Here is a 13,611-nt window from a genome sequence, read left to right on the forward strand (position 1 = left end):
GTAGTTGACGGAGGCATGCTCTCCCTGCCCTCCTTCCAGAAGCAGGAAGCACAGATCCCCCAGGTCAGTACCGTCAGTCCATATACATCTCCAGGCACCTAACTAATCCCTTCCTCTAATCCTTCCCCAAGCTAAATTACTACCAGGACAATCTTCCCCTGATACAAACCCATCAACTCATTCCCTTAGTTAAAATTGTCATGTCTCTCACTGGCTTTAAGATTTTATTTTTAAGTAGAGTCTACACCTAATGTGGGACTCGAACTCATAACCCTGAGGTTGAGAGTCGCATGCTCTGCTGACTTGAGCCACACGGACACCCCCTCAATGGCTTGTGAGAAGAAATGTAAGCACATCTGCGTGACCCACAAAGCGCTGCTTCATTCTGCTGGTACAGAACAGCGGCCCGCCTCTGTCTTCGGGGTGCTGCCAACCTACCACCCACCTCTCTGACGCCTGCCCAGGCAGCCGTTAGAGTCACCCCGCGCCATCTTGACTGCTGTCTGCAGTTCTGCTCCTTGCACTTGCCCTAGAACTCAGTGCCAAGAGCTCTCTGCCTCCAGAAGTCACCTTTGTCCTGTCTCCCCAGTCTTGTTCTGCACTGTCCCCTGGTGCCCGGGGACTGCATTCCATACTTCCCTGAACACACCATGCTGCCTGCACATTCCAACCCTCAAGAGAAGCTCTTCCTTCCTGTAGAAAGACCTATCCCTCCGTTTCTCCAAGCTCAGTTCAGTGGGGGACGGACTAGAGAGGCGGTGGGGATTTGGGAGGGCACTTGTTATGACGAGCACTGGGTGTTTTGTGTAAGAGACGATTCACTGAATTCTATTCCAGAAACCAATATTGCACTGTATGTTAACTAAAATTTAATAAATAAATAAATAAATAAATAAATAAATGATATTATTAAAAAAAAAAAAAAGGCAAGCTCCATTCGAGCACAGCATGAGCTCCAGGGAGCCCTTCCTACAGCCCCTGAGGTGGATCTGGCGGTGCCGCTGTGCTTCTGCCTTGTGCCGGGCACTTCCAGGATCAGAGCACTCGAAGGTCGGACTTAACCTGCACATAGGTGGCTCTAACACCCCGCAGGGCTCCCGGCACTCAGAAGCTTCTCAGACCACCGCTTGGTAACTGATAACTCAGTGAGCCTTGGACCTCATGTGAGTGACTCTTTCTGAATGACAGAAACATTCTGTTTCTATGAAACAGAAGTCGGACTGTCCGGTCTGCAGGGACAGTGGGGAGGCATGACTAGTGCAGAACCCAGACCCACTACCTCATATGCCACCATAACTGCACCCACACGGCCTGGCTCTGACTTCCTGACATCCACATTTCAAGCAAAATAACCGAGTCACGAAGGCCAAATGTGGAGTCACTAGAAAATCCTATCATTAGCTGACCACCATGAACACTCCAACCACGCCTTGCCCACACCCACCACCGCCAGTTAGTAACGGCCTTGCCCATGACACATCAGTGTGGCCGCTAGCTGTCTGCACTCTTTGTTGCAATGTCTACTTCCTGGAGAGAAAAGAGACCCGTTCATAAACACTTGGTTCCCAGAGACTTCCTAAGTGGCTGGGCAGGGGCAGAAAGAGGCAGAAATGAGCTGGTTACCAACGGAGCATCCCGAGAGTACGTCTTCAGGAAGCGGAAAGTCACCGATCACGGAGAACAACAGCGACACACACCAGCAGCAGCAGTTATAAAACTCAGCACTCACCGACTGAAATGCCTGGTTCCCATGTTAATGTTTAACATTCCCTTAAATTTAGAAGCTGAATGCCTAACATACGATTTCACGTGTCATTCCCACGGCAAGTATCTTATTTTCTGGAGTAAATCCTTTAGGAATTAGGATGTATCCACAAATGTAGGCTACAACCTACATTTAATTTCTAATTTTTGAATAAAAGTTTTTATCTGTTTTTTAAACCGAACAATGCAGGCTCCCTGTAACCATCTCCGTCATAAAGGTGCGTACTGTGGGGAGGACAAGGACGCGCCGAAGGCTCCTCGCCCGCTTCAGACACATCTCCTCCACCTCCCGGAGCTCCACCCGTCCACCGTCGGTCACTGGGCTGCCCTGACTTCCGACCGCGGACTTGCGAACACACACACAGTTTGGCTACACATGTGTGTCTTTTAGCGCGGAAGGAGCGCCCCCTGATGGTTTCCAGCTGTGCCACACTCTCCGTGGGCAGCACGCTGCCTCCTTCAGGGACCACTTCCCACCATGTGGACACGGGCAGTTTCTGGTTTTGAGCTTCTACACACACTGCAGAGTGAACACCCTGGGCCGGTCTGGTTCTGCGGGAGGATTTCTAGAAGGCAGACAATGGACAAGGGCGCCCCCGCCACGCTGGCCACCGGCACCTCCCACGGACACCGACTGTGCGGGCGGGTCTTCCCAGCCCCGCCGAGGATGGGTTGGAAGATCAGTCACTTCACCAGACCAAAACCAGAGAAGGCGCTCTGCTTCCTGGGCATCTGCGTGTCCGCTCTCCTACAAGGGGCCCGTGTGCCCACTGGCTCATCTCAGCGAGCGAAGAACACGCGAGAAGGGAGATCTGGACTCCTTGCTGTCTGTGTCACCAATGTTCTCCCTCCTATGTCTCAGCTTTAAAAGAATGTTTCTTTCACTGACAGAAGTGCTCTCATGTTTACACAACCCGCCTGTCAGTTCTGGTCTAGCTCCTCTCCGGGCCGTGACATCTTGGAAGCGTGGGTCCCCTCCCTCACAGGTGCAGGCTCGTTATCATCCCGCGTACAGGAAATCCCCCGAGGAATGAGATTACGACCCTATGTTAACTTGCATAATTCTCTCCTCTGAGGGAAATCTGACTAAAATTGAAAAACTGCCACTGAACTTTCTTGGACGGTGTAGGCTAGCTAACGCCCTACAATAAGGGCCAAGGTCATTCAGCAACTCTGGAGGAACTTGGCTCAGGATATCTTGCTATGTATGGCTCTAATTCTGTTGTCTGTCCCAGTAAAACCACCATTAAAAGTGCTGTGTGAGTGCGACATAATTGTGGCGGTCACAGAACGAATCAGGTGCACCTGAGCACACGCAGAGCTCACAGCAGAACTGTGGATCACGTAGAACAGGTGTCTCTGTTGTGCACGTAAACATGTATATGCTGCTTACCACGTAACAGTTTATAGTCTAGAGAAGACACACGGGCGTATCCGTGTCCGTGACCGCACACTGCCAGGGAAGTGGAGCACTGCACTGTAGAGACGTGTTCAATTTATTAGACATTTCAAAAAAATCTAAATTAAAAAATGCTCATGTGCTCTTGTCCACAAGTATTTCGGACTATAATCCACTAAAAATGTTTGACTTGAAGTACATCTCCACTGGGCAGTAGAGCTTTGCTTAGGTATCCAGGATAGAAGTTGTGTACATAAATTAACATGCTGGGACTGAGAACAGGGTCAGTAAATTATCGAGTCTAGTATCTCATTCTGTAAAGACAACATAAAATTGCTAAGCACACCCTACTAGGATTTTATGAGAAGCGTTTTTCCCTTGTGCTCTAGTCAGATGCATGAAGAACTTAATGCCTCTTGGTGCACAAGACTTGATATCAAGATGTTTATCCCTAAGGGGGGGAAGAGCCAATTGAAAACTAGCACAGGAAGGTGCTGAAGTTTCAAACATGGCAAGGCTGGTGTATTCAGCGCTCAATGTCTCAATGTTATTTTTGTGTGGACAGACATACTGATTAGGAACATTTGGTAAATTAGGATAAAAATTGTTAAATTATTTACTAAAAAGGAGACAGGCAATATGTCACATTGAACACTTTCACAAAATACGATCTTCAGGGAAAGGAATTTTCCCAAAACATTTAAATAAATTTTGCAAGGTTATACCCGTGCTTGAAGCACAAGATGAAATATCAGGAGCTCATGTCTGCACGAGTTTTAACTGAGAGAAGCCTTTACACCTTTCTAAAAGCAACTTCATTACTACAGTCCGTACAAAGAAAACTACTATAAATCGAAATATACACTATATTTTAGAAAAGAGTAGGTTTTACTGGTGTGATCGTGGTGTCACACGGTTTTTACTCGATCAGGCGTGTCCCAGAAGCCACACGCCGACTGGCCTCAGGCTGTGGCTTCAGCTACTGTCTTCGGAGCACAGCACGAGACTAACTTTGAAACAAACGTCCCGGGGGTTCCTCTGCTTCACACGGCTCCCCACCGCGGCCCCCGCCTGCTCCCTCCGCCCGTTCCGTCAGCGCAGTGCACCGGGCAGCTGGCAGGCCGGGCATCCTGCGGCGTCTCTACCGGGAGTTCGACTCCATCATCCGCTCTCCCGGCTCCTCTCCAGGCTGTGTACACAGCACTCAGCCCCTCGGGACCACGCTCCTGGGAGGGTCCTGGTCATGGGGGCAGTCCTCCAAGGACCCTCGGTCTCCCTGCCCCAGAGTGGGCAGCTCCGTGGGCACCACTGTGGACCCGCCTCCCAGGCCGTAAAGCAGGTGACCTTCTGTGCGGATGGGGACGGTCAGAGTCCAGGTGCACACGGAAGGTCGGGCTCGCAGGCCGGCAAGTAGCCACGGGGACAATGCGGACATGACGGCCGCCGCACGTGCCGCACGGCTCCAGCCCCTTACAGAGGTGAAGTCATTTACCCGCCCCAAACCATAAAAGAGAGGCGGCGGCACTCCGTGTGTGTGACAGCGGGAGACCCGAGCACAGGAAGGGTCAGCGATTTACAGGTAGCCACTCAGAGGACCTGCGATTTGAACATACAAACGGATACATTGCTAAAGCCCAGATTTTTCCTGCTACCATGATGCTATTATCCTGCCAGGAACACTCTGCTTGATTATTTCAGAAATCCAAATCTTCCGAAACAGCCCTTCGCAGGGCCTTGCAAGAACCCCACGTCACTTCTGAAGTGACACAGCCTTGCTTCTGGGACAAGTATTCATTCTAATCACTGATCTGACATCACGACTTAGAACTAATTTTGTTCTGTGCTCTAAGCTTTTGAGATCTATAAGAAAAAACAGATACTTTATTTTACATGAGTTACAAAGGATACCTGAAAACAGACAAACATCCAAAACATTGTCCCAAAAGTTTATGTACAAACACTGCCAGCACTGGACGGCACTCCAGCGTGTTGCCCGAACCCAGCAGCCTGAACCCAACAGTGTTTCCCTGTGGCTCTTCTAGTCAAACCCGGCTCAGAGGCTGCGCCCTGCCCCACTTCCCCCAAAAAGCAAGAACATAGACATAATGGGCTGAATTACTCATCTGGTCTTCAGAGTCGTCTGAAAGAAGGAGTAGAGGCTTTGGGGTGAGCTCGCCTAACAGCTCCCTCGGGGCTGCTCAAGCAGAAGCAGGACCTCACCTTTCTGGGGTCTGATGATAAAAGACTGTGTGGCCCCGTTCACCAGCCGGCAGTACCCATCTATCAAGTCCGCCATATTCTCGGCGATGGTTAGGGACGGCGCTGTCACTGTCAGAGGCTAAAAGGGGAAAAGACCAAGAGAGAGGCGTTATTGTTCTCTGCAGTCATCAAAGGGGCAGCTGCACTGTGACATCAGAACTCTAGATACACTTGGAAACAGAAGAGTGACAGCGACACAGATTTGTCATAAAGTCGGCGTGAAAAAGGAAGTTTGATATTTAAGGACGTTATTCCTAGAACATGTGACAGAAGGCGGCCCAGACAAAAACAAAAAAATCACTTAAAACTGAGATTCATTTTCTAGAACTGAAGGAGGCAAAAAAAAAAAAAAAAAAAAAATTATTTCCCTTCAGAGTGTCTGGCCCCTCGGCACATCTAATTAAGTGAAGAAGTTAAAGAATTAGTGTATTTCAAGTGTGGCCTATTTTAGAAACCAAACATGGAGTACATTTTTATCAATTATCCATCATCATTTTTCTAGCATTAAAGACAATTACTAAAATCTCCTTATTTTTAGCATGCATAGAGGTCAGAAATCACTGTTTTCACTATCAGACCTGCAGTTCTGATAAACTTCCTTAAGACTGATCACTAGCGATTGCCCGGGAGATGATCAGAGCTGTTCCTTCCTGCCGGACTCAGGGATGCCCTCGTCCGAGCAGTACCCCGCCCCCGCTCGGCCTCGGACACACCTTCCCGGCGCTCGGCTCCGTGTTCGGAGTTCTGGCCGCGGCGAGGCAGAACAAGAACATTACGGAGACGCTGTCAGGACATTTTAGCTGGCAACAGTTTCCGTATTTCAGGGTTTCATTTATTCACCCCGGAGAATCAAAAATGCACTTCCTAGAGCCTCAGAAATGTCATGGCTCCCAAGGCAGAAAGAACAAGTGACAGATAAACCCATCTGAGGAAAGGCTGTCGCCACCCAAAGACCACGGGTGGTACGCGGCACAATGAGGGGTCCGAACGCGTGCTGTGTGCCACCATTCCCGTCGTTCCGACTCCTCAATACAGAAGCGTCCTCTGCCTGTTGATCAGAGAGGGTCTCCTGATGCACAGTTGCCAGGTGACGCCCTATCTGGACCGGGCCACGCTGCCTGTGGACTAAAAGCGCGGGCCCCAGGAGGCGCCCCATCTCCACCACTTGGGCAGGGCCTCCTTGGCCGTACACTGGGGACAAAGGATCTCAAAAAACTTCTTTCGCTGGGTTCTGAGAATGACCCATGTTGCTCCTGGCTCCTGTGCTGAGCGTCGAAGTGGTGGGGGACCCAGCCGGCAGGAGCTGCTAGCCGGTGACCCGGCCCGGCAGGCACAGCAGTCTGGGAACGACGCCGCTGACCCAGGGGACCCGTGTGTTCACACGGTCCTAAGAGGCTGAAGACCATGGCAGTTACAGGACTCTTCAACCACCCTGATGTGCGCCTGACCGGCTCTTCCGTCTGTCACCTGCTCTACTCTGGGGGACATGCACTCATCACTACTGGAAACAGAGCAGGAGCACGTGTGAGGAAGCAGGGATTGCTAGGGCGCGCGGAAGCCGCATCCTTACCTCGGGCGCGCCGGCGATTTTCAGCTGCAGCATCCCTTTCCTGTCCTTGTCTTCACTGTTCGAGTACTGAATGGTCTGCACTTGATTGAAGTCGGCCAGATGTGTGGGCTTGGGAGAGAAAAGGCAAACCTCTTACGACCCCAGAAAAGGACTGTCCGGTACTGTGTGACCCTCTCGCGGTGCCCACCCCGCCGCACTCTCCCGAGGGCCTCCTCCCAGGGACCGCGTCCATCAGCCCCAGCGGGGTACTCGCCTCCTTCAGAGCAGTCCTGGGACAGCCAGGAACTGTCTGCTTGCTGCCAGTGAGGGACGGGCCTGCTGTCTGCTGCTAATGACCGAGCAGGAGCACTCCGGCTGTCAGAGCCGGCCGGGGAGTCCCAGGCCCCAGAGAAGGAAGGAACGGAACCAAGTCCCAGACGTGACTCGCTCGCTGGCCTCGGGGGGAGCCGCGTGTGGGTCGTGCCCCCTTCCCACAGGGAGGGACCTGGCGCACTCCCAGCGTACCCTGAACTAGAGCGCATCTCTGAGTGTAACGGCACCACAGGGGTGGCAGGTGTCCAAAGGACCCTTCCCAGAAGCGCATGCCAACAGAGACTTCATTTCTCCAAAACACATGCCCATTTGTCCCTTACCCTCCCAGCAGCTCATGACGAAGGTTTGCTGTGATGATTCCCACACATTCATTCACAGCAATTACCCCGATCGCGGCCTCCTTCTGTCTCAATGCCAAGAGGCGGGGCCTTTCCCACCAAGTGCTCTACTCAGCCCAAATTCTGCCACTGGGACCGAGCTGGACTACGGTGCAGAAAGTGGCTCACTGGGATGCCTTGGTGGCTCAGTCATTTAAGCGTCTGCCTTCGGCTTGGGTCATGATCCCAGGGTCCAGGGACAGAGCCCCGCATTGTGCTTCCGGCCCACAGGGAGCCTGCTTCTCCCTCTCCCATTCCCGTGCTTGTGTTCCCTCTCTCGCTGTGTCTCTGTCAAATAAATGGATAAAATCTTAAAAAAGGAAGTGGCTCATAGGGGCGCCTGGGTGGCTCAGTTGGTGAAGGATCTGTCCTCAGCTCAGGTCACAATCCCAGGGTCCCAGGATTGAGCCCCATGTAGGGCTCCCTGCTTGGTGGGGAGTCTGCTTCTCCCTCTGTCCCTCCCCCTGGCTTGTGTGCATGCGCTCTCTCTCTCTCTCTCAAATAAATAAATATCTTTAAAAGAGAGAGAGAGAGAGAAAGCTTCCGTTCACATCAGAATATCTTCACAGCTTTGCGTTCAGGCACAGGTGTGCTCTGGGAGGCCTTCGGACGGGAGCCCAGGGCAGGCCTCCAGTTTCCCACTCTAAGACACCAGCAGGCGGCTAGCCCCTGTGCCTACTCCCCTCTCTCCACCTCTGTGCCATCTGCCTGCGTGGGGTTCCCTCCTCCTTCCCTGACTATCTTCCATAGTTCCTTTGGCTTCTCCTCTACTCCGTGGCTAAATCATCAAGGGCCACAGGACTCTGTGCTGGGCCCATCCTTCCCGTAAGCCATGGCAGCCCAGCCCTGTGGTGCAAGTAGCATCCCCAGCCCCGAACCGGGACACATATCCAACCGCCGGTGTGACACCCCCACGTGGACATCGGGGCCAGACTGCAAACAGCACAGTCACGGGATCTGCTCTCAACACCGGCTCCCTCTCAGGCCTCCCCAGCACAGCAACGAGCGTCACCATTCAACCCTATTCCTGAGCCGAGAGACGGCGGCATCCCCGCCGGCTCCTTCCCCTCCTCCCCGACCCAGCCGGCTCCACACCGCAGTCTGCGGTTTCCTTCCACCTTTGCAGCTGTCCCTCTGGTGCCATCGACCCTGCAGCTGTCGCCCTGGACCCGTGCCTGGCCCCCTCACAGACCGCCCCTACCTGGAAGCCAGGGCCGCGCCTCACAGTGTAAGTCCGGTCTGACAGCCCCTGCTTCAACGGGCACGACGCTGGCAGAGGAAGCAAGCGCCCACCCGGCGTGCCCTCCGCCTGCCGCTCGGACCCGACTTCCCATCATGAGCTCGTCTTGATCAGACGCACTCTAGTCTTCCCAGGGCGCCCTCAGGCCCCAGAAAGCTGTTTCTGGTTGGCTGAAGAGTGAGGGAGGCAGATGTGGACCATGGCCGTGAGACATGATATAACGCACAGAAAATCCCCTCACAACGAAAACTGTCCTATGTCCCGAACAGCTTTCCAAGATCCTGGTGTGTATTCATGTTGGTGAGAAATCAGACTCTAGAACCCAAGCCTTCTTTAAAACACAACATATGCTCTGCACTCAACTTTCCAGGAGCACAACTTGGGTGTAATTTAGGTGTAATTAATGATTTTGCTATCTCTGGAATGTTAGGATGAGTTGTTCACCATTTAGGAAAATGACATTACAGAGGGCAATGATTGTTTGGTATCCGAGCTGCCGACCCCATGTGCACATGCGTCTGTAACAGAGGAGATGAGGCTCCTTCTAACCAGGAATCGACCGCTATTAGGCTGGTGACACCTGAAATGACGGACATCTCAACTAATCTCGGTAAATGATTATGTTACCATATTTTATTAACTTATAATTTAAAAATTTTTTTCAAAGCACAGTGAGAAACTCATCAAGGAAATTATTATATTCCTTTTTTTTAAAACCTACAGTGTTTCTGCCTCACTCTGACACGCCCCCCAAGGCTGGTCACCTGGAAGCCCTTGTCGCTTCTGCACACTGTGTGTGAGGGAGGACTCACAGCGGCCCTCTCGGACGAGCGCGCCCAGTCCTCAGCTCTGTCCCTCCTCTAACGGCTGTTGGTCTCTGAGCTGAAATAGACGTTTTGGAATTATTATGTTCACAGCATATTCTGTGATTTTATTTCAAGTTACCAAAAGGCTCTTAAAAAATATCTGTTATGGGGCACCTGGGTGGCTCGGTGGTTAAGCCTCTGCCTTCGGCTCAGGTCATGGTCTCAGGGTCTTGGGATCGAGCCCCACAAGGGGCTCTCTGCTTGGCAAGGAGTCTGCTTCCCCATCTCTCTCTTCCTGCCTCAATGTCTATTTGTGAGCTCTTTCTCTCTCTGTGTCAAATAAATAAATAGATAAAATCTTAAAAAAAAAAAATCTGTTATAGAGGTATCTGGGTGGTTGAGTCATTATGCACCTGCCTTCAGCTCAGGTCATGATCCTGGGGTCCTGGGATCAAGCCCATCGGGCTCCCCACTTGGCGGGAAGCCTGCTTCTCCCTCTCCCACTGCCCCTGCTTGTGTTCCCTCTCTCGCTGCGTCTCTCTGTCAAATAAATAAATACAATCTTTTTTTAAAAATCTATTACAAAGAAGACAGGGTTGGGAGGGAAGCACAGTGACCAGCCCTCCGAGCGGTACAGCAGACACTCCCCACCCGGCTAGGCCCTCGCTCACGGTCACGGTATTTCTGCTGTCCGTGTTCTTTCTTCTATCTGCTCTCACAGACAGACTGACCGCACCATGCGGGGAGCTCGTGGGCGACACCCATCCCAGTCACCCCTTATCGCCAGGAAGGAGGGCCGTGCCTGGGACATGAGGGAGTGAATGCGTGACTCTGAGAACTGCCGAGGCGCAGGGCTCTGTTCTAAGTACCAGGAGGAGAGCAGCGAAGCAGGGCAGCGTGAGCCCAGACATCAACAGTCCTGCAGGAGGCATTGCGACTGCGGTAAGGACCGCAGCAAAGCACCCGGCGGTACTGTCTGAAACTCGCCCTGTTTTGTTTGGGGAAGGGCGGGAGGAAGTGATGAGGCCCAAAGGAAGGCAGGCCCCAGGAAGCCAGGACCGCGCCGACTTCCCTCTGCACTGGGCCCCGGCTGCCGGCTCGCCGCCCAGCACCAAACTGCTGCACACACATGCGTGACCTGGCCAACGCGACACCCCGGACGAGGCAAGCAAGTCATCCTGACGACCCGGAGAGAGGGCGAGTGTGTGCACAGGAGGCCACAGAGCGGGGCCGTCTGGTCCGGCCGGCTGCTGAGGCCAGTCCGCGCTGAGCTGTGACGGAGCGCAGGACACACGCCACCTGAGAAGACTCACGGTGATAAGGGACATGAAAGTCCCACAGCCTCTACACGGATGACGCCCTGAAATGACGGTAACTGGGACGGACTGGGACACAAAAGATACATCACTGAAATTCATTTGTACCTTCCAAACTGGGCTGCTAGACCACTGAAAAGTCCAAGGCAGCTTGGACCTGTACTGGGCTGCACTGGCGAGGGGGGGACCCGAAGTCGGGAAAGTCGATAAGGACTCAGAAGTACCAAGGGGCTCCACTGGGCCCCCGGTGGAGGCTGGGCAGGCTCTGGGGCGCCGGCGGGGGCTGCAGAGAGCACGGGAGGAGCCCAGGCGGTGCACTCAGAGCAGCTCGGCTTCGAGCAGCGGCGCTCACCAGGGGCTCAGCGGCCACGTGCCAAGAACGTGTGCAACAGAGCAGAGGGGAAACGTGTGGGCTGCCTGGCGGGGACAGGGACAGGAATACAGGCTTGAGGGAGGACATTTTTAGGATGAGAGAGATTACACATTTTTCTATGCTGACAGGAACGGCCAGTAGATTGGAAGCATTTACTGGTGCAGGAAAGAGAGCAGAGTCGGGGTCGCTCCGCAGCCAGGAGCGGTCTTACCGGAAGCGTGACGCTCACCCACAGAAGGCCTGGCCCTGGAGGGCAGGTGTGGCAGGCAGAAATACAGGCAGGACAGAGTGTACAGGCACTTCCCGGGCTCTATCCTCACCACCCCATCCGTTTCCGTCTACTTTACACAACAAGCAACTTCCACTTCAGAGGACAGAGATCCTCATAGTTTCTAAGAGAAAACAGACTTTTTTCCCCATAAAAATTGATTAAAAACCACCAGGTGCTTGGCCATAAAAAAGACAGTAACACATTCACTAGAATTAACCTGTGAAAAACCTGCCTCTGCTCATCGGCCAGGAACGGGAGAAATGGTAACAGTGAGACCCAAACCTCAGAACGGCCTGAAGTGTAACATGCTCCTAGGTAATGCTACGAGAACGAGAAAACTTCAAGCTGTATGGAAATACGACAGAAGGAGAACACACCCGCTGACACTGACAAGACATGAAAGGTTGTGCGAGAGTAACTGGAAAGAAACACCCAAAGGGAACAGCAGGAGGAAGGCTAAAGTCAAGCGAACGAGATGGAAACAGGGTCTGCGGAGATCGATGCCGACACGGAGGGAAGGGACCGCAATGCCATGCCCCTGATTTCTGCGCCTGCCCACTAAGAGCCGCTGTGACACACCCACTGCCCGCACAGCTGAGCGCGCCAAACCCCCCAGATGCGTGGCGGCCCGAGACCAGGCGCAGGACTGAAGTCACCGGAGAGATGACGAGAGAACCCCGAGACACTGCTCCCTGGTGACCCTGACAACACGGGAGGCAGAGGATGTGCTAATGGAACGCGAGTTACAGCAGGCGACAGGAGGGGGACACCCCAAACTGCCGTGCTGCTGCGGGAGGCATGGGAGGTGCGCAGGCACGATCTAATTCATGTCTTCATTGTCTGACCAATCTGTTAGGTGGCTGAAATGATTACGGACACTTTACTACCGAGGAAACATGAGCCAGTGGCGGCAGGATGGGGCCGAAGTCACACAAAGTCACACGAAGTCTCACACTCACGTGAGAGTGAGTCAAGGTGGAAACCGTGGCTGCGGCCTCCAGAGCCGGCCTCCCTTACCCACATTCAGGGCCCCATTGTGACCTCACCAGAGGACTCGAGGTGGAATCCAGGGTGGGTTAAAGGCTCACATGTATAATGGACAGAGACAACCCTACAAGAAAACCCAGGAGACCACAGATCGCACCTAAAGGCCGGGACGTGACAATCTGTAAGCAGTGAACACACATACGGCCACGGGCTGCCCGCAGAGCTCACACCGACGGCCACCCTTGCCACCGGTACAGGGTGGCTCCGGCTGGGCACCCTCCCGCCCACACTTGGCATTACAGCTCTTCGTCTCAGCCATCCTAGCAGACACACAAGAGCGCCACGCTGCGCGTCACCCCGGGGCTCCCGGGCGCAACACCTTCTCCTCTACCTCCAGACAACTTGGTATCCTCTTGGGTCGTCTGCCCTTCACTTAGCGATTTACTGCCAAGCTTCCCCCTGCTTCAAGTCTACTGTCAAACGTATTAAAGCAACTATCTGCCTTGCCTTTCTACTACCTCTCGATGAGAAGTTCTTGATTTCAACGTACTCTAATTTGTCAGAATTGTCTTTTAGAGTTAGTTCTTTGTAAATGCAGTTTAAGGAATCTCTTCCTACTCCAAATTCACATAGATATTCCCGTGTTTTCTTCTCTGACTTGTGTCACTTGTCTTCCACGTGGAGGTCAACCCTCCGGGTGGAATGGGTTGTCACGGCATGTGACGAGGGTCAGAATGCCCTGCTTTTCGCTGCAAACAGCCGGCGGGCACTGCGGCATGTACGAAGAGCTCATTGGTGATGCAGAACCCAGGACAATGTCCCCTCTCCAGCGGGGGGCCAGAGACTGGGAAGGGGCGGGACTCATCCCCGTCTGTGCTCGGGTCCAGCATGAGGACGGTCAGTGCACAAGCAGCCCCAAGATGTCCCTAAAGCAGAC

General features: G+C 53.2%; 1 protein-coding gene across 11 annotated transcripts in view; it reads right to left on the reverse strand.

Moving 5' to 3' along the window:
- PTK2 (protein tyrosine kinase 2) overlaps positions 1-13,611 on the reverse strand; it is a 247,182-nt gene that overhangs the window by 89,777 nt on the left and 143,794 nt on the right. For all 11 annotated transcript variants that reach the window (XM_059395226.1, XM_059395223.1, XM_059395224.1 and 8 more), the window contains 2 exons: positions 6,993-7,100; positions 5,384-5,501 (listed from right to left, as the gene is read on the reverse strand). In XM_059395226.1, coding sequence (XP_059251209.1) covers positions 5,384-5,501; positions 6,993-7,100 — 226 coding nt within the window. The remainder of the gene's footprint in view (positions 1-5,383; positions 5,502-6,992; positions 7,101-13,611) is intronic.

This window comes from Mustela nigripes, chromosome 3, assembly GCF_022355385.1.
Source record: "Mustela nigripes isolate SB6536 chromosome 3, MUSNIG.SB6536, whole genome shotgun sequence".
NCBI lineage: Eukaryota > Metazoa > Chordata > Mammalia > Carnivora > Mustelidae > Mustela > Mustela nigripes.